The sequence below is a fragment of the Scyliorhinus torazame genome, chromosome 7, assembly GCF_047496885.1.
Source record: "Scyliorhinus torazame isolate Kashiwa2021f chromosome 7, sScyTor2.1, whole genome shotgun sequence".
NCBI classification, from domain to species: domain Eukaryota; kingdom Metazoa; phylum Chordata; class Chondrichthyes; order Carcharhiniformes; family Scyliorhinidae; genus Scyliorhinus; species Scyliorhinus torazame.
In genome coordinates, this window is record NC_092713.1 from 145,249,393 (window position 1) to 145,271,201 (window position 21,809).

General features: G+C 46.4%; 1 protein-coding gene across 9 annotated transcripts in view; it reads right to left on the reverse strand.

The window, feature by feature from the left end:
- Positions 1-21,809, reverse strand: part of LOC140426617 (BMP/retinoic acid-inducible neural-specific protein 3-like) — a 264,377-nt gene that overhangs the window by 83,295 nt on the left and 159,273 nt on the right. For all 9 annotated transcript variants that reach the window (XM_072511613.1, XM_072511614.1, XM_072511615.1 and 6 more), the window contains exon 5: positions 15,998-16,103. In XM_072511613.1, the coding sequence (XP_072367714.1) occupies positions 15,998-16,103 (106 nt within the window). The remainder of the gene's footprint in view (positions 1-15,997; positions 16,104-21,809) is intronic.

The window sequence follows — 21,809 nt, forward strand, 5'->3', positions numbered from 1 at the left end:
AGGTTATGCTAAACTTATACATTACACTCGTTAGACATCTGCTGGAATATTGTGTACATTCCGGGCACCACACAACAAGATGGATGTGAAGGCATTGGGGAGAGTGCCGGAGAGGTTTACAAGAATGGTAGTGGTCATGAGTTTGGAAGGTGTTGTTTAAGGAACCTTGATAAGTACTGGAGTGCATCTTGTCGATGGTACACACAGCTTCCACTGAAATTTCAGTTATGAGGATCGATTGGAGAGGTTGGGACTGTTCTCTTTGGAGAGAAGAAGGCTAAGAGGAGATTTTGTCATGGTAATGTCACTTTAAGAAATGTTTGTCTGCTCATGTTACTGCAGTGATGTCAGAGCGTGGCTCTGCTTTTTAGTTTCACTTTGAGAAAAGCTTGGGTGTGTCGGTGTTTTTTGGTTTGGTTTCAGTGTTGGAGCTGCAGTCAGCCACAGAAGGTGTAATGTTGTTCTCTCTGCCATGTAAAGACTATCTCTTGATCATTTGGTGAATTCAGAGTGATAGCTGTCCTCAGTAGTGAATTTAAACCTGATGTGCTTCTGTTAAAAGTTTGTTTTTTTAACTGTCTTATGGATGTTAAAAGGAAAGCTTAAGGATTACTTAGTGTTGTATTCTTTGGGGATTGTATTTGAATTGATGGTTGCTAAGATGTTCACTGTATGTTTTAAAAAGGTTAACTTGAGTTCATAGAATAAACATTGGTTTGCTTTAAAAATTACTTTTCGATCTCTGCTGTACCACACCTGAACAGTGGGCCGTGTGCTCCCCATACCACAATCTATTAAAAGTTGTGGGTCAGATGAATTCCATGATACATTTTGGGGTTCTCGAAACCCTGGTCCATAACAATTTGATAGAGATTTTCAAAAATCATGAGGGGGCAGGACAGAGTAGATGGAGTGAAACTGTTCCCACTGGTAACAGGAGTAAGAACGAGAGAGCACAGATTTAAAGTGATTTACAAAAGAAACAAACATTTTTCTTTTTGTAAAATATTTTTATTCTCCATTTTCACATTTTCTTCAGAATTTACACCCCACCAACAAGCAGTAAACGGGAACAAATACAAAGTCGATCCCCTTATCAACAACAGCTATCCCATCCTCCCACCACCCCAAGCAATGCCCCACCTGACAATATAAGCATCAAATAAAATAAACCCTCCCATGGTGGGAAAAACACAGGAAAAAAAAAGAAAAAGGAATCAGGAATCACCTATGGTCACCATTGACCCATAGAGTCCCCCCCCCCTAACATTCAATGCCATCCAATCCCCAAAAGAGTACCGTAAATGACACCCATGAATTGTAACCCCCCTCCCCGACTCCTCCCCTCTACTTCCTCTTATAAAACTCCTCCCCCCAACCCCTGTTCCTTCCCCCCAACTTTCCACCCCGGCTAGCTTCATCGGAATCTGTTCTGCCAGGCTCCGATGGCCGCAGCCCCTCCCCCCACCTCACTCCCGTTCACTGGCCGGCTTAAACCGGCCACCGTGGAGGCCCCCGCCCGGGTCTCTTTCCCCCTTGCCCGGTCCCAGGAAAACCAAGAAGTCCCCTTTAGCCCACAAACCCCACATACACACCCAAGCCCCAAAGACCCATCATTGCAAGTGAAAGTCCCATCTCTTCCCTTGTCCAAATATATACAACTTTGGCTCATTTAGCACTTACAGCAGCACGCAGTGAAAAAATACAGTTACATGAGGCTACATCATTACATGACCATTTCTCAATTCGGCCACAGTCCTTCTGCCTTCGCAAACACCTCCGCTGCTTTCGCCGTCCCAAAATAAAAGTCCTTGGATTTGTAGGTCACCCTCAACTTAGCTGGGTATACTACGCCGCACTGCACATTACTGATGTACAGTGCCTTCTTCACCCGGCTGAAGGCAGCCCGCCTCCTCGCCACCTCCACCATAAAGTCCTGATACATGCGTATACCAGCTCCAGCCCACTGCACCACCTGCTTCTGCTTTGCCCAGCACAGGACCTTCTCCTTCACACTGTACCTACGAAAACACAGAGTCACTACTCTTGGCGGCTCACTCTCCTTTGGTACAGGCCTCCACGACCGATGAGCCCGATCCAGTTCATATCGGGAGGGATCATCCCCCTCCCCCAGTAGCTTCGCCAACATCGTGGCAAAATACTCAGTCGGCCTCGGGCCTTCCACTCCTTCGGGCAGACCCACAATCCTCAGATTCTGTCGCCTGGATCTGTTTTCCAAGTCATCCATTTTGGCTCACAGACCATTGTTGATCTGTAACACCTTCCGCATCTCCTTCCCCATCGAGGTAAGTTGATCCCCGGTAAGCTGCAATAATGTCTGTTCCACTTCCTTCAGCGCCCCACCGTGCTCCCGCACCTCCGCCACTGCCGCCGCCTCACCAGGGCATCCGCCTCCTCCACCAGCACTTTCAATACCCCATCTCCTTCCTCGTCGCCTCCATATGAACTGCCTTTCGAGTTCCACGGCCATCACCTTAGTCATTTCTTCAGCCGTGGGCAATGCGGCCTCCCCTGGTGCCCAAGCCTTCACTTATCTTGCCATCCCCACGGTGACCTTTCCTCTCCCTGACGGACTTTCAGCCGCTTTGTTCACGGCCGTTTTTTCACTTATTTTCGACATTTCCCTTCACCGTGCCTTCTGCCTGCTTTTGCTGCCTCTGTTGCCCCTGGGACCAGGCGTTAAAGCCGAAAATACCGTTCCCGAACGGGAGCCCTCCAATGTGTGGCTGCCTCCTGCCCGCCGTCACCGGAAGTGACAAAAGAAACAAACATGATGTGAGAAAATATTTTTCCATTCAAGTGGTTCGGGCCTAGAATGCACGGCCTAGAAGTGTGGTTGACGCAGGTGCAATGGAAGCATTCAAGAGAGCATTAGATAATTACTTGAATAGGAACAATAATGTTCTGGGATATGGGCGGGGGGTTCCGGCGTAATGGAATGGCGGGAACCACTCTGGAGGTCTCCGCACCTTTATGGGCCAAGCCCTCACCTTGAGGGTCTAGGCCCGCGTCGGAGTGATTTCCGCTCCACCAGCTGGCGGGAAAGGTCTTTGGCACCACGCCAGCCAGCACCGAAAGGTCTTCGCCGGGCGACGCATGCGCGGGAGCGTCAGCGGCTGCTGACATCATCCCCGTGCATGCGCAGGGGAGGGGGTCTCTTCTGCCTCCGTCATAGTGAAGACCATGGAGAAGGAGGAAGAAAAAGAGTGCCATCACGGCACAGGCCCGCCCGCGGATCGGTGGGCCCCGATCGCATGCCAGGCCACCGTGGGGGCACCCCCCTGGGCCAGATCGCCCCACGCCCGCCCCCCCCCAGGACCCCGGAGCCCACCTGCGCCGCCTTATCCCGCCGTTCAAAAGGTAGTTTAATCCACGCCGGAGGGAGAGGGTTGAGAGCGGCGGGACTTCGGCCCATCGCAGGCCGGAGAATCGCCGGGGGTGGGCCCGCCGACTGGCGCGGCGCGATTCCCACCCCTGCCGGCCGGGGCGGCACGATTCCTGCCCCCGCCGAATCTCTGGTGGCGGAGAATTCGGGACACAGCAGGGACGGGATTCACGCCAGCCCCCGGCAATTCTCCGACCCGGTGGGGGATCGGAGAATTGCGCCCCTGATGCTCATTTGGAGAGCTGGTGCAGACACAATGGACCAAATGGCCTCCTTCTTCGCCATAACTCTCTGATTCTGTGATTTAATCTGGGATGCAAGCCATCCTGACCAGGTGCTTCACCTACTCTCAGTATAGCCAGCCTTTGCTGTACTTCCTCCCTCTCAATGTTCACCCTTTCCACTGCTTTTACCATCTGTTTTTACTGATATTTTATCAGATTCCTCTTCCTCAGTAAATGTCGATGCAAAGGACTCATTGCGTATTCTGGCCTGACCTAACCATACATCACCTTCTTTGTCCCCCAATAGGATACAGTCTACCTCTTACAACCCCAGCTATCATTTTCATGCTGGTAGAAGAATGTTGAGTCCCCTTTTATGTTGACTGCCATTCTATTCTCATATTCCATCCTCTTTACCTCATCTGTTGACTGTGTACAGGGGGACGCTCCACTGAATAGAATCTAATGGAAACCCAATGGAAGTTCTGTCAGGTAATTTGTCTTTGCAGAGTCCAGAGAGGCACTTCTGTATGTCTGAGCCCATTACAAAGAAAGTCTGGGCTGCAGTCCCTCTGATTTTCTCCAACTTCCCATTCAAAAGACCCTCCAAAACTTTCTCTCTCCCATAAAAGGAAGACCAAAGTCATTTTCTTCAGTCCACATGACAAACTCATTTCCTGGCAACCAACTCTATCCCTCTCCTTAGCAACTGGCTGAGACTAACCCAACGTATTTACAACCTTGGTGTCATATCTGATCCCAAGATGAATTTCCAAACAGCAAAAACTCAGATTGCTTATTTGCACCACTGAAACCAATGAAACAGTATCGAACATCACCCTTGCCTCAGCACCCCTTCTGCCTGAACCTTCACTCATGCATTTGTTACCTCTAGATTTGACCATTCCAACACATTCCAGGCCAGTCTTCATGTTGTACCCTCTCTAAATGTGAGGTCATCCAAAACTCTGCCAACCCTGTCCTCTTCCACACAAAAGTCCTATTCAACTATCGCCTCTGTGCTTACCAACCCACTTGCCTCCCTGCAAAGCACCTTCTGGTTTTAGCACAGGGCTAAATCGCTGGCTTTGAAAGCAGACCCAGGCAGGCCAGCAGCACGGTTCAATTCCCGTACCAGGCGCCGGAATGTGGCGACTAGGGGCTTTTCACAGTGACTTCATTTGAAGCCTACTTGTGACAATAAGCGATTTTCATTTCATTTTCATTTCTGTTTTCAAATCCCTCTTTGGCCTCACTCCTCCCTATCTCTGCAATCACATCCAGCCCTATGATCCAAGTTATCATCTAAAACTGGCCTCCTGAACATCCCAAATGTAATCACTCCACTACTGGTGGTTCTGGCTCCGGCCATTCGCCGGCGGTGGGATTCTCTGGTCCTGCCGGCAGTGTGCCCTCACCTGCGGGTTTTGCAGGGGTGTGGGGTGGCTCTCATGGGAAATCTCATTTGGGGGTGCACGGAAGCACAGTGGTTAGCACAGTTGCGTCACAGCTCCAGGGTCCCAGGTTCAATTGCTGGCTTGGGTCACTGTCTGTGTGGAGTTTGCACTTTCTTCCCGTGCCTGCGTGGGTTTCCTCCGGGTGCTCCGGTTTCCTCCCACAGTCCAAAGCTGTGCAGGTTAGGCGGATTGGCCATGATAAATTGCCCTCAGTGTCCAAAAGGTTTAGGTGGGGTTGCTGGGTTATGGGGATAGGGTGGAGGCGTGGGCTAAAGTAGGGTGCTGTTTCCAAGGGCCGTGCAGACATGATGGGCCAAATGGCCTCCTTCTGCACTGTAAATTCTATGAAGCTACGGGGGTAGAGAATCCTGCCACCTGTAAATTGCGCACCAAATTCTCCGTCCTTGCTCGCAGTGTGGCAGGGCAGACATGCAACAGAAGTCCCGGCCTATGTCTTTAGCTGCCTAAGCCGCTGGAATTCCCTCCCTACAACACTCTCTCACTTTCTGCCTTTAAGCTGTTCCTTAAGTCCTACTTTTTACAAAAATTTAGTGTACCCAATTAATTTTTTTCCAATTAAGGGGCAATTTAGCGTGTTCAATCCACCTACCCTTGCACATCTTTGGATTGTGGGGGCGAAAGCCACGCAAACACGGGGAGAATGTGCAAATTCCACACGGACAGTGACCCAGAGCCTGGATTGAATCTGGGACCTCGGCGCTGTGAGGCAGCAGGGCTAACCCACTGCGCCACCATGCTGCCCTAAGTACTACTTTTTTGATCATGTTTTTAATCAACAACCCTAATATCACCTTATGCAGCTTGGTGCAGAAATTTGCTTTATTACGCTCCTACCAGTGACCCTGAGGCCGTTTATTAATGTGCGATATAAATGTAAGTTGTTGTTGACATTAAAGCCTTATAAACAGAAACTCTCCTTTGGCTATGGCCCCAATGTTAAGCGATTGAAATGATGCTGAATGATGCAAGCAATGGACTGATTTCTGCAGCATACTTCTGCCCACTATTTTAACAACTTGTTGCAGTTCACTGAAATGGGTTAAAATAACTGAGGAAAGCAACATCACACAGACAAATTCAAGTGCCAGTTACTGTTACTGCATGGTGTGACTTCAACCTTGCAGACGACATGGAAACCAGCCTTCATCAATCAGACATCAGTCTGTATCACTCAACTGGAAGATGGCAAAACCTCCTTCACACTCTCCAGTTTGTGATGAATATTCTCCTTTAAAAATATGGGAGTTAAAATGTAAGATATCAATATATGTTCATGCTCAATTGAATTGCTGCTGTAAAAATAGAGGTGGCTGTGATTTATGGAATGACAGGACAGGGAACCGCCCAACTGCCTGTGTCAGATTATCAGGTGCCACTTTGTAATCAGTTAACATCCCCAATGTGTTTGATTTCAATGACAGTTGAACTCCTTCACAATATTGTACATACACCTCTGTGTGTCTGTTACATCTCATACTTATAGAATATAGCACTGTACTTCATTTCATGTGACACACTGTTACAAGGCATAACGCTGTACACTGGATTATATAAAACACTGACTCACAGGGGACAGTACTTATATATCTAATAATACACTCAATTGTTTAAAATTCTTTTGAAGCCTCCTTTTCGATTTTTTTAGGCAAGACTTTTGCCTGCCCTATTTTAGCTGTTTATATTGAAGAGCTACTATCAACAAATCCAGTGGATAACTATTACTTACTTTCTCTGACTGAAGGACACGTGTGAAGAATCATTGGCCACAATGTCAGCCGAACTCCCTGTTTCCTTACAAATACTGCCATGGCATATTTTACAACCTCTAGAGCAGACATGTACACCCCAATTAAACATCTAATTTTTTTAAATGGCAGCTCTGACAATGGGGCACCCCACTGAGGTGTTAGCCTAGATTATGTTGGAGAGGGTCTTGAACCCACAACTATTTGATTCAAAGGCAAGCGACCTATCAGTGAGACAAGCTAATACAATTAAAGCGGAACTATTGGGTGAGATTCTCTGGCCTCCCCGCGATGTGTTTCTTGGCGGCGGGAGGCGGCCTGCCATTGGCCGGCAGCGGGATCTTCTAGTTCTGCTGCCGTCAATGGGGTTTCCCACTGAATCCACCACATCCCGCCAGGAAACCTGCACTGGGAGTACGCCATTAGTGGGACCGGAAGATCCCGCCAGCGTGAACAGACAGAAACTGTTGCCCATTGTCTGCAGCTCCCAAGTCATTTTCCAATCTTTTACTTCCTCAGTTCATGGACCACAGAAGCTCCTCTCCCTCCTGAATCTTTTGAAATGCTTCACATGGTCAACTATTGGATGCCAGAGTGAATAAGGCTGCCCATCTGAGGCTATGAAAGAAAATGAAGGAGTGTGACCTGTCCAACAAATCAGCCAGCTGGACTGCACAGCTTGTCAAGAAAAGTCAGAGGCTGTGTGGAAAACAGTAACCGTTAAGTTTCAGCAGGCCTCTTCGCTTGAGCATATTGGCTGCTTTCCTTCTTAATTCATACTCTGGGCAGCCAGTGTGAATATTCCTCCATTCAATCCCAACACTACCTGAAAACGCCAATCAAAAATATGTTAGACTCCCCCGGAGCATTGTCAATTTTAAACCGGTCCTACACCAATCATGTTGGGGATTCTCAACTTGAGAGATCCAGCAGCTTCAGAACACCCACCAGTATTTACAGTATCCACGTATGAAGAACAGGCATTCTCGGAAGGTGGCCTTACTGTATGGAACCATCTCCGAGGAAGGGTTAACACAATCAAGAGAGGAGGTGAAAACCCAAGAATGAGGTTTTTTCAAAGAAATATCTGCAGTGGATGCAATCTACTGGCAAAAGTAGAAAGTTTTGAGCCTATGAGCAATCAAGTCAGCAAAAATATATTTAATAGACTGATGTTTTCACCTGAGGGCCTCACACCTCAATGTTGTGATTGTTATCAAACAAAGGAATCCAGAAGTTGCTGTTAAGTCATCATGAAACAGGCTGGATTCTTCGGTCCCCCAGCTGTGTGTTTCTCAGTGGCGTGCCGTTCGTTGGCGGTGGATTCTATCTTCCTGATTCTTGTCCATAGGGTTTCCCATTGAAGCCACCCCATGCTGCCTAGAATCCCATGGACGGGGGTGCACTGCCAATGAGAAAAGAGAATCCCAACGACAGGAGAATTCCGGCCACAATTTCAAGAGAAGGTTGACCTTTGGGCATGATTTTAAATTTTGGGCTTTTGTTTCCCGTCAAAAGCAAGACTTCCTGGTAGAATAGAAAAGATAGCAGAGCCAAATCTGCGGGAGGTTTTATTACAATTAAACCTTGAATGGAACTTCCATCATCTACACCTCTTTTATCTGACATCCCAATTAATTTGGAGAATTTGGACAGGTCAAGATTTCCTGCAGGAAATGGTTCTAACCGCAGAGCTTGGTATCACCAATCTCCTACCAATCATAAATCAACCATATGCACCGATAAAGATGAGGTAGAGTCAATATTATTTCTATGTATTGCCAGTCACTTAGATAATGGCTGAAGTGTAGCTTAGTTACATTTATTCATATTGGCTCCATAACAGATAAAGGGCGAGATTCTCTGGCCTCCCGATAGCATGTTTCTCAGCTGCGGGGGGGCAACCCGCCATTGTCCAGCAGCAGGATCTCCTGGTCCCATCGCTGTCAGTGAGATTTCCTATTGAATACACTCGAGGCCACCGGGAAACCCACAGCACGGGTGCACCGACAGCGGGGCGAGAAGATCCCGCTGTTGTGAACAGCCGGATGATCTCGCCCAATATCTTTCCCATCAAAAGTTTATCAATCTCATTTTGAGAGTTTTCTGACACGAACAGCTTTTTTGGGACGAGAGAGCTCAGATTTCCATTATCCTTGCCTGCATAAGGCCAAAGTTCAGCAATCCTCAAATTGCCACAAAATCTACAATGTTCCTGGAGATACCGGGGCTCCAGCAGCTAAGGTAACAAAGCAAGGACCGGGGGGGGGGGGGGGGGGGTCCTTGGTGTGTAATAGGAAATGGGTAGCAGAAATTTGAATGAGCTGAACCTTTTGGAGTGAATAGTATGGGAGACCGGCCAGGAGAGCATTGGAGTAGTCTGGAGGTGAGGCATGTATGAATGAGGGTTTCAATAACAGACAGGTAGAGGCCGAGCTGAGATTTGGATTTGGATTTTGTTTATTGTTACGTGTACCAAGGTACAGTGAAAAGTATTTTTCTGTGAGCAGCTGAACAGATCATTAAGTACATGAAAAGAAAAGGGAATAAAATAAAATACATAATAGGGCAACACAATGTACACAATGTGGCCTTTTGATGGAGCCAATATGGGGTCAGAACATCAGCTCGGTTTCAGAAAGGGCACCAGGATTGCAAACAGTTCTGCCTGGGACAATGGCGTTGGAGAGACATGACATCAATTATACTAGTATATGCTTTGCAGTCGAAGATGCTGGGTTCAGTTTTCCCAATGTTTAACTGAAGGAGATTGCAGCTCATCCAAGATTGGATCGCAGACAAGCATTCTGACAACACAGAGGCAGTTGTGGGAGACTTAGAGAGGCAGTGAAGACATAGAGCTGGGTGTCATCTGTGTACATATGGAGGCTGACTCCAGGTCTACGGGAAAAGGTAAAGAGATGGCCTCAAGTACTGATTTTGGTAGCCTGTAGAGGTACTCATGTAAGGAAGGAAGAGAAGCCATTGCTGGAGATGTGTTTGCAATGATTGAATTTGTAAAAGTTTTTTAAAATGTATTTATAGGATGTGGGCTTCGCTGGCTAGGTCAGCATTTATTGCCCACCCCTATTTGCCCTAAATAAGGTGATGGGGAACTGCCTTCTTGAACTGACGCAGTCTATGTGGTGTTAGGAAGGGAGTTTAGGGAATTTGACCCAGCGACAGTGAAGAAACAACGATATATTTCCAAGTCTGAATTGTGAGTGGCTGGGAGGGGAGCTTCCAGGTGGTAGTGTTTCTATGTGTCTGCTGCCCTTGTCCCTTCTGGATATGTATTTGGAAAGTGCAGCCTAAGGCGTTTTGATGGTTTCTTGCAGTGCACCTTGTCGGTGGTATACACTGCTGCCACTGTTTGTCGGTGGTGAAGCGAGTGAATGTTTGTGGAAGGGGTGCCAATCAAGCGGGCAGCTTTGTCCTAAATGGTGATGACCTTCTGGAGTGTTGTTGGAGCTGCACTAGTCCAGGAAAGTGAGGATTATTCCATCACACTCCTGATCTGTATCTTATAGATGGTGGACAGGCTTTGGGGAGACAGGAGGGGAGGTATTCACCACAGGATTCCTGGCCTCGGACTTGCTCTTGTAGCCACAGTGTTTCCATGGTTAGTCCTGTTCAGTTTCTGGTTAATGGTAAGCCCAGGATGTTGATAGTGGGAAGTGAGTAACAAAATAATAAAGCAGAACTATTGGATGGCGATGGTGTCATCGACCATGTCAAAGGTTGAAGTAAGTTCAAGAATGATGAGCATGGATAATGCACAGTGATGAGAGTCAGAATAGATTTCATTTAACTTTCACTCGAGCACAAGGGTGGCATGCTGGCGCAGTGGTTAGCACTGCTGCCTCACGGTGCTAAGGACCGGGGTTCAATCCCATCCCAGGGTCACTGTCTGCTTGTAGTTTGCACATTCTCCCCGTGTTTGCGTGGGTCTCACCCACACAGCTCAAAGATGTGCAGGCTAGGTGGATTGGCCATGCTAAACTGAGCCTTAATTGAAAAACAAAGAATTGGGTACTTACATTTAAAAAAAAACTTTCACTCAAGCACTTTGGCACTGCAGCGGGGATGGGACTTTGATGATGAGAGATATAAATATGGAGTTGGGGGAAAACTGGCACTGATTTGGGAGTTGTCAATACATCAAAGACTTTGGTGAGGACTGGGAGGTTGCAGATGAGCTGGCAGTTTGCAAAGACTGATGGATAGAGGACTTTGTTAAGGAGATGTGTCAATGGTTTTGGAAGGGAGAAGATGAGTATTGAGGAGAAGGGACCAACGTAGGAACTAGGAAAGGAAGTTAGGTGGTTAGCGGTTTAATGAGGATGGGATAAAGATAGCAGGAGGAGGCAATTATGCACAAGTTCAGCTTGAAGATCGCATGAGGGGAGATAAAAGAATAAGAGAAAGACATGGGTTCAGTGATTGGACAGGATTGGCTGAAGAAGGTTATGATTAGTGGACAAGAGGTTTTAGGAAGAATCAGTTAAAAGATGGTTTCTATTCAAACACTAAAATGACCCTGAAAGATGGCCCTTAATAATAAACACCTGTGACCAAGGCCACAGCTTCAATGCAACTGAATGTTGAATTCCTTTTTATTGCATTAGTTTTCAGGATTCCTCATAATGTTTTGGGATCACATTGTACAACTAAGATTGTTTATCTACAAAAGCTGAATGAATGGTCTCATAAATCACATTATAATGAGGGCACTAGGTCATGAACCAGTCATGAATTGTAGTGAAGCTACATCCAACATCAGATGTATTATGGAAAAGGAAAGTAGAGACAAATGTAATCATTAAAATGGTAGATTTAGAGATTCTGATATTGGAGGGGGTGAAATTGAGTTTTTGCGGTACAACATTTCTATTCTACAGAGGTGGGTAGGAATGGGGGTGGGTGTCGGTTGATGCAGTGCCAACCAAGAAATTTTATTTTCAACATTTTCTGTTACATTTTCCTACACTTGTAAGGTTATTCTTTATCTTGACAGATTGTCTTTTGATCTTGTGATGCGCTTTCCCTTTTTCACAAAGGCTTGGATTTATTTCTTGTCCTGCTGTCGAAATTCAACCCAATTAGAAATATTTACCACCTTCTTCGGGCTGAGATGTTACCTCAGGCCGTAGATGTTTTCTCAGGTGGATCTACAGATTCCACGGCACTATTCAAGGAACAGCAGGAGAATTCACCCATTGTCCAAATGCCAGGCAGTAGTGAAATTATAATCATCAGGTCATTGCTGGGTTATGGGGCTTTGCCGATAACAACTGATCGGCATGTTTCCCAATATTACAACAGTCACTACACTTCAAAAGTACGTAATTGTAAAGCGACCCTTGAGGTCCTGAGGTCGTGGAAGGTGTTATATAAATACAAGTTCTTTATTTTCTTCCCAAACATGGGGCGTCATTCTCCGACCCCTTGCCGGGTCGGAGAATGGCCGTTGGCCGCCGTGAATCCCGCCCCCGCCCCCGCCGAAGTCTCCGGTACCGGAGATTGGGCGGGGGCGGGAATCGGGCCACGCCGGTTGGTGGGACCCCCCGCTGGATTCTCCGGACCGGATGGGCCGAAGTCCCGCCCAGAAATTGCCTGTCCCGCCGGCGTAAATCAAACCTGGTATTTACAGGCGGGACCAGGCGGCGTGGGCGGGCTCCGGAGGGGGGGGGGGCGCGGGGCGATCTGACCCCGGGGGGTGCCCCCACGGTGGCCTGGCCCGCGATCGGGGCCCACCGATCCGCGGGCGGGCCTGTGCCGTGGGGGCACTCTTTCCCTTCCGCCTCCGCCACGGCCTCCACCATGGCAGAGGCGGAAGAGACTCTCCCCACTGCGCATGCGCGGGAAACTGACAGCGGCCGCTGACGCTCCCGCGCATGCGCCGGGAAACTGACAGCGGCCGCTGACGCTCCCGCGCATGTGCCGCATTTCCGCGCCAGCTGGCGGGGCAACAAACACCATTTCCGCCAGCTGGCGGGGCGGAAATCCCTCCGGCGTCGGCCTAGCCCCTCAATGTTGGGGCTAGGCCGCCAAAGATGCGGAGCATTCCGCACCTTTGGGCCAGTGCGATGCCCGTCTGATTGGCGCCGTCTTTGGCGCCAGTCGGCGGACATCCCGCCGTTGGGGGAGAATTTCGCCCATGTTCTTTCAATCCATGAACAATGAAATTGGATGCTGAGCAGTTCAATTCAATACAATCCAGGTGGGTGCATCTGATGTTAAGCAAGAACCGATGTGGACTAAAATACACTGGCTTGTAGTATAAGAAAAATGCCTTGGAATAAAGTATATTTTGTACAATGAGGTTCATCTGTGGTTGGATTAAATTTGGAAGCAAATAACTCAAGAGAGTTTATGTAAAGAGTCATGAACATTTTACTGAGGCGAAAGGCGACACTCATTCAGCAACCTTCTTTCGATTAAGCCTATCACGATGTTGTGAGTTCAGGAGTTCTCCAGCTTTAGCCTGTTCCCTTTTACTGTTTGTGCAATTCCTTATTCATAAGAAATCTGAATTCATTTTTGATCTCCAGCCTTTCTACCATTGCATCCAAATATTAAATTAAACTATCTCCAACAAGTGCTCCTGACAGACATGGATCAGCAATGGGTATATTGGGAAAGTACAGAAATCATACTGGCACAGATAGGAAGATCACACCAGAAAACTAAACCAGCCAAAGTGACCCTGCGAGAAATAATATAAGGAGGCTTTAGCAACTGTAGTGGCATTGCTACGATTATCAGAAAACTGGAGTATAAAAGTTATCTAAAAGTAAGAAAGTTTTGCTGCAGTTATACAGACCTTGGTAAGATCACACCTGAGTATGTGCACATATTTGGTCTTCTTTCCGAAGCAGCAATATATTTGTCTCAGAGTGGGTGCAACAAACATTCACTAGACTGCTTCCTCAGATAAGAGGTTGTCCTTTGAGGTGAGATCGAATAGAATAGGCTGATGTCTTGCAGAATTCAGAGGGATGGAAGGTGATCTCATTGAAACATACAAAATTCTGAATGAATTTAAACAGGCTGATGCTGTTTTTCTTGGCTGGAGAATATATTTTTGCGGGTCTCAGGAGAAGGGGTCGGCCATGTAAACTGAAATGAAGAGTAGTTTCTCCACTCAAAGGGTTGTGAATCTTTGGTATGCTCGATCCCAGAGGGCTGTGAATATTGATTGTTGCGCACATTCATGAATGAGAGTTTTGGGGACTCAGGGAATCAAAGGCTATGTAGATAGGGTAAGAAAATGGAGATCAGCCATGACTATATTTGAAAAGGAAGTCCTGAGATGAGCCCCCTTAAAACTAGATAGTTAGGATAACACTTCAATAGCTCTACATAAGTTAGTTTATAGAGGACTGAAACTAACCACAGAAAATGTATCCAGTAATCACTATTAACCATTAGACATGTACTCTTAGAACATAACAGTAACAAGCATTTAAACTCTTGCTAATAGTAGTAGTCGCAATGTATAGTGGGATTTAAGCTAGCTAACTTGACCACATTCCTGAGAAAGACAGAATCATACAGAAATAATGTGGTCAGGAGAACACATCCAGAGGAAGCAGCTCTTATCAGCAACCCTAGATATCCCGTACACAGACAGGCAATGGTACAGTTAGGAACCACACTATGCTAAGAGGCGATGGGAGTGCCAGAGAGGGAAGGACGAGGGGGTCTTGAAAAACAAAAGATGGCCAGTGGGCAAGAGATGAATACCCCAGAAGCTGATCACGCAGTAACCATGCTGCCTAAAGTAAAATTCATTGGTCAAGGTATAATCTGTAGCTACAAGGGTTGGACCAAAACCAGCTGAAGCAGGGCTACTGATTTTAGGATATTGTACAATTGTTGAACCAAAAGCAATGTAAAGCAGAGTTGGTTTTGGCACCTATCCAAATCACTCTCCATCGTAGGTTGACCAAGCTTGGAAAGTTAAACCATCTTAACCAGAATTGCTGGGCAGGATTCTCCGTTTCCCAACGCCGATTTCATAATCAGCGATCGGCCGGAGAATCCATTTTTACAACCAAATCGGGAGCGGCGCCTGTTTTACACAGGTTGCGCATGCTCCGCCCCCTCACGCCGCACGCGTTGGGACGGCTTCAGGACGTCACCTGAAGGGCCTCCCCCCGATGCTCTGCCCCGATGGGCTGAGTTACCGACCGCGCGGTTAACATGTGATCTCAGTGGTCAGGAAGCCGGCGTGGTGGCTGCGGACTGTGTCCAGCGCCGCCACTGTCGGGCGGGAGTCGTGCTGCTGGCCAAGTTGGGGGGGGGGCTTCCGCGGGGGCTGGGGGGTTGGGGGGGGCAGGGCGTGTCCAGGGGAGCACTATCTGGCAGGTCGGGTCCGTGCACGGATGGCGCCACGTTTTACGGCGCGACTGCTGCAGGTTGTCACCGTGCGCATGCGCCACCACGGACCCGGAAATTCTCCAGCTGTTTATTTCGTGGAGGCCATGTGACACGGCTGCTAGCCGGGCGGAGGATTGGTGCTGGGGCGGCGCCAATTTTTCCCACATAAAACGCCACTGTCCTCCAGACATAGCCTCAAAATCGGAGAAACTGGCCCGCTATCTGCGAGTCTTTGTGTTAGCTGAGCCATAATTAAGAGAAGTTTCCCACGTAAAAGCCAGCTCAATACTCAATCTCTGAAAATGTTCCAAAATACTGAACAGCGGGGAGGATTTGAGGGGCCATAGGGACTCCTCCTCCTCACATTTCCTGTGTTCTTACATCCTGATCATGCCAATGCTGAGTGGTACAAGACATTTCAGCACACAATCCTGATGACAAGGGACATAATACATGGAGCGGCTATTAAGGGCATAAGAGTCTGCTATAATTGTGCTACAATGATATGCAGAGGACTGCAGTAACCTCGAAGTTTTAGTATTTAATGCAGTGTGCAAATTACTAGAATATTCATGGGAACCCCAACCACTTTTGTTGATGTTGTAGGAAGAACATGATGTACAGTTTGGCACATGACTAATAGAACAAAAGGTTTCACCATTGCACCTAGACTTGAGAGAATAAGAAAAGTAAAGCAAAATGGACATCAACAGCTACAGGAATAATAGGAGAAATTTAAGCAATCGCACCTGTACTGACCTTGTAAGTGAATTTTGTTCTCAGGACTTTGTACCAGAACGGAACTGACAGAGTCTAGGTTGTCATAGTTACTGCATCCAAGCGGTCCAGTTCGGGTTTCAGTTACCTGGACAGCCATAGAAAGAGGAAAGATGTCAGTGAAGATCTTGTAGCATTTTGCTCATTTTCCCTCAGGACTATTTTCAGTTGGACATCAGGGGTCGAACAGGAATTATCCTGAGAATTTCCAATTCCTGGCAAAATAGATTTTGTGCACCTGTGTGAAAATGCCATTCCGATGTGAGCCCAATCCCATTATTATACAGTAGAAATGGAGATTTGTATTTTTAATATTATACCCTGCCTTTTATTTCTTGGTGTTGGCAAATATTCAAATTCACGTTTTGCCTTGAATGTCACTAATCACTCAGTTTAGTTTTTCATTCAGATTAGACCGAAGCACAGAAAATATGGAGCAATTTTCTTTATTTGTAATGTTATCAGGTGTTCTGTGGTATATTGCTCAGAGCACAACTTAGATGTTGTGTTGCTTCAAGAGATGGGTGCACTGAGGTTTGGAGAGAGGAAACATTTCTCTCCAGTGATTTTGGAATGAAACATTAAAACAGGTCTCCCCTGTGACACACAAAATGAGTGTTGTTTTTTAAATTGGTTTCTTGGAAATCAATAATTGTATTCTTGCCTACTGCAGACCGATAATACAATACATTTGTTCCCCACATAGCACAAATATATAAATCTATATAAGATGTATATGAAGAATTCTTCATGACTATTATCAAGCAGTTTAGTTGTGGATTAGTTATGGAAGTAGCAGGAAATATTGAAAACTTAAGGGATAACTAATTTGCATATTCCTGTATTTACCACAAATCTTTGGCGAATACATTGCAGTACCAAAAATAAAGAGACAGTCTTGTGGCGCAGTGGTAGCATCCCGACCTCTGAGTCAGAAGCTCTGGGTTTGAGTCTCACCCCAGGACTTGATGGCCAAGGAAGGTGCATTTATAACATAGCCAAACAGGTTGAATGTGTCAATCTGCAAATCCTTTCAAACATGTCAATGACTGCTGGTAAGAGTGGGAGAGACTCCTTGTCAGCCACGCTTGGTGAGGAGTGGCGCCCCTCAAGCTATAAGCCCCTGGCAACAGACTAGCAACTTGTCCTGGGAATTCCTAGCCATGGAAACAGATAAAAGTCTGCCTTAGTGCACCACTAGGTACTGGAAGAGAATTGGATCAAAAATAAAGTTAAACATTTAAATTCAAGACTATCATTTAAAGTCAGCTTCCAAATTTCAACAGCAATCAAAGTCTTTCAGAACTTTCTACTTACTATATATGAATATGTTATTTGCCAGTTCACCATGAATGTTTATAAAATTAATATTAATGGTGTGACCATTTTGGATACAGATCAAAAATAACTCATTCCTCTTGGAGCTTATTTACTAGTTCTCTTCTTGGCTGGAACTATGTTCAGCTCTCTTGATTTTCCTATGCAATTATTTGATTGATCAAACCCGGGACATAGTTGTACAGGAATCACATCATCAGTCTGGCAGATGATACCAGTGGAGTCTCCACCTGTTTTAGGGTCTCCTTTGTAGATTATCATTTGGATGATCTGATGCTACAAATCACAAGCACAGTGGCTAAAAAAGCATATGATAATAAGGCTAGTAAAAGCCGGATAGTCCAGAGTTGGACCGGATAAGCTGTTGGTGGATTCGAGCTAGTACACCTGGGAACTGGGCAGACAGGAAATAAATGACATTTAAAGTAGCTATAGCAAACGTCTTCACACGGAGACCAGAAACCCAGGAAGGGACAAATACTTAAAAGTAAAGAAAATAGCGTGCATGGAAAATGAAAGGGATCACGGGGTTCCCGATCTACAACAAGTTGGAACTGTGGTAATATGCTCAGTGGCAGTGTCAAAGCAAGTCAGATATTGGGATTGTAGAAAAGGTCCAATATTGATTCAAAATAGTGAGGTAATCCTGCAACTTTACAAATCAATTACATTTCCAATAATGTGCACTGGTCACTACTTGTAGAAATTGAAAGGATACCAAAAACAACAACCAGATACATTGAGGAATTGAAGGAATTATATCAGAAAGAGCGAGTATGTAAATTGAGCATGTTCTCACTGTAAAAGCAATGGTTGAGAGGCGATATAATTGCTGAATTTGGAATTCTAAAGGGACTGGATTATATTGATTACAATAAGCTATTTCTCTGGAATAGTTGAATAGAAGGAAATGGCCTGCATTTGAACAGGAGTGAATTCAAAATAATCTGTTCAAAATAATCTGTTTAAAACGATATTTTAGTGAGAAAGTGGATAATCTATGGAATAGATTCGGGAGATTGTAGGAAGATACAAATCTGGTGCAGGATCTCGGGCCATTCTGATTCATTCAAATGCAAATTAGATACGTTTTTTTTAAAGAAAATAACATTTTGGAATACAATATATGAATAACTTGAGAAATGACATGTGCTGTGTGTAACATTCATAGTAATTACGATTAGTCTGCTCCCACTCATCTTTCCACCTAACAACTTTCTCCATCCAATCTCTCTCCAATAGCCTGCTCCAACACGTTTCTCTTTAAATGCATGCCCTTCGCCATCTCTCAACCTATCTGCTTGTTCAGCCCCGTCTCGATTTTACGGGCAGTCCCCTTCCCGTCTCGCCCCCTAATAGTCTGATTCCACTCATCCCTTCCTCTGAGTTCTTCCATTAAAACATCATTGTTTTATAATGTCAATTTATGAAACATATTCTATTGCTGACACAGTCAGCAACTTTGAAGCAACTGGGACTCGAAAGCCACGTTATTTATTTTTAAAGAACAAAATACAAAGTTATTTTTAATGATGCACATGACTTTATAAACTACAGCTTCTCAAACATGGCACTTAATCCATCCATGCAAGTCCCTGAAGAGAACAGTTCTTTAAGCAATTCCCATTGCACTGCCTGTTCAGCTATGTTTTGCTGAGGTTGATAAGGATATCATCAATTTCCATCAGTCACTTTAACTGCAATGTACACGAGCCAGCACCACAAGGCACAATTCTATTTATCAAAATTCAAAGGTTGGAATGAACTCCCAATAGTCGGAAAAAAAAATCACACTTCATCACATATCATTTGTCAAACAAATGCAGTTACTAAATGAGGATCAGCCTGATGTTTGTGTTCTTTCAGGCAAGGTTGCAGTGAATAAATATGCTAACAATTTGAAGGAGGATGCTTATGAATTTCTTCAGATATCAAACACAGTTTGTCAATCATTTCTAACAGATAAGGTGACATCATTGTCGTGTCACTATTTTTCTTTTATTTTCTACTTTTGATTAGCAAGCACCAGAAACAAATTAAATGCCATCCTGTGGAACCAGTGCATAGGAAGACTGGGCGCCAGAGTGGAAAATATTCAAGGACCCGAATCTTTAGCCCACTGGGTGCACGGACTCAACAGGCACAAAAGGGGGTTTAAAACACGTGCCCAGCCACACAGTCAATTTTATGCTAGCTGGCCAATTAATGGCCATCCAATGTGAAACATGCTCTGTGTCTGGGCAGCACAATCATACTCAGGCCTCAGTCCCCATACACATTTGTCAATTTTATTTCAGCCCTGACAGTTCATCTGGCCCTGAATCAAGGTTGTGGCATTAACGTATAGACTGCCTTGCCAATTGGCCCTCCTGCCAAGCCAACCGTAAAGGCAGACAGGCAATGTTAAATCCCAGTCAATTGCTGTCCATTAATTTAAATCGGCTTCTTGATTGACAGCAGGCGGTTTCCAACACGCCCGCATGCGCCTACTGGCCAAAATATTGTGCAAGGGTGCGATGAAGTCGGGATGCACACCGGATTCAGTGGGCGGAATTCTCCCCCCGCCCCCCACGCCGGGTGGGAGAATCACCCAGGTGCCGCGCGAGTCCCACCACGTCGTGCCGATGCCCGCACGCGATTCTCCCCCCCCCCCCTCCCCCCAAACCGGCATGGCGCGAATCACGGCTGGCCGTTGGGAGAATCGCTGTTGCTTGCTGTTGGTAATGGGCGAGCGGCGATTCTCTGGCCGGATGGGCCGAGCGGCCTGCCCAACACGACAGGTTCCCGCCGGCGCCATCCATGCCTGGTCGTTGCCGGCAGGAACAGCGCGGGAACGCTGGGGGAGGGGGGGCCTGTGGGGGGGCGAGGGGGGTTCCTGCACCGGGGGGGAGGGAGGGGTCAAAAGGGGTCTGGCCCACGATCGGTGCCCACCGATCGGTGGGTCGGCCTCTCTGAAGGAGGACCACCTTTCCTCCGCTGCCCCGCAAGATCGATCTGCCATCTTCTTGTGGGGCGGCCGTGGGGAGGATGGCAGCCCCGCATGCGCGGGTGACGTCATTTACGCGGCACCGGTCATGTCATTTACGCAGCGCCACTTTTACGTGGCGCCATGGCCCGGCGCGCGTAAATGACGTGGCACCGCTCCTCGCCCCCCGGGGGCGGGAGAATAGGGGACTGGGAACGGCCTCCGACGCCGGAGTGAAACACTCCGGTTTTCACTCCGGCGTCGGGACTTAGTCTCCCGATGGGAGAATTGCGCCCAGTGTTCCATTTCTCCCACAGTTTACACGCTTGGGTGGGGCACGCGCTCGAACTTTAAACATAAACTTCTCGTCAAGATCTTGTGCACATTTCCAACCTAACCTCCATATTCATGTTTAAATAATATTTGTAATAATCTTTATTAGTGTCACAAGTAGGCTTACATTAATACTGCAATGAAGTTACTGTGAAAATCCCCCAGTCGCCACACTGTGGCCTGGAGTTTCCATTCAATTGCACTGCCTTCTGGGGCAATTTCTCTGTTAGTGGTGTAATTAGCATGTAGGACCACAGAATTTGAAATGCAAATTATGCTCAGTGTAACTCCAGCTTCTGCGATCTGCAATAGCTTTAGAAGCATGGTGCAAAAAAAAACCTGACTCTGTTCGCAAAACTAACCATACCGTAGGATCAATTTGATCCAGTTTGAATTCTCCACAAATTGTGCTTTGATGGAGGTCTCGGATGGGGCTTCAAAAATTAAACTGGAACCTTTGAACACAGGAACACCAAACTCAAGAACACAAGAATTAGGAACAGGAGTAGGCTATTCAACCCCTCAATTCAATAAGATCATGCTGATCTGATTGGGGCTTCAAACCCATTTTCCTGTCTGCCCTGCCCCCCGCCTCCCCTTGTTTAACTCAGCCTTGAATATCTCCAATGACCCAGGCTCCATTGCTCTCTGGGAAGATAATTCCAATGATTAATGAGCCTCTGAGAAAACCCGCATCTCCATTGTAAATGGGAACCCCCTAAGTTTTAAATGGAATCCCCTAGTTCTAGATTATCCACAAGTGGAAATATCCTGTCAGCATATTCTATGTCAAGTCCCTTCAGGATTGCGTATGTTTCAATAAGATCACCTCTCGTTCTTCTAAACTCTAATGGGTAAAGGCTCAACCTGCACAATCTTTCCTCAAAAGATAACTCCTTCGTGTCGTGAAACAGCTGAGTGAACCTTCTCTGAGCTGTTCCTAATGCGATTATACCATTTCTTAAGTAAGACCAAAACTGTACACAATATTCTGAACGGAATCTCACTAAGGCCCTGTACTACTGGAGCAACACTTTCCTACCTTTATACTCAATTCCCTTTGCAGTATATGCCAAAATTCCACTTGTCTTCTACTTGCTGTACCTGCATACTATTTTGGATTCAAGTACCAGGAAACCTGCTCATACAAACTAAGAT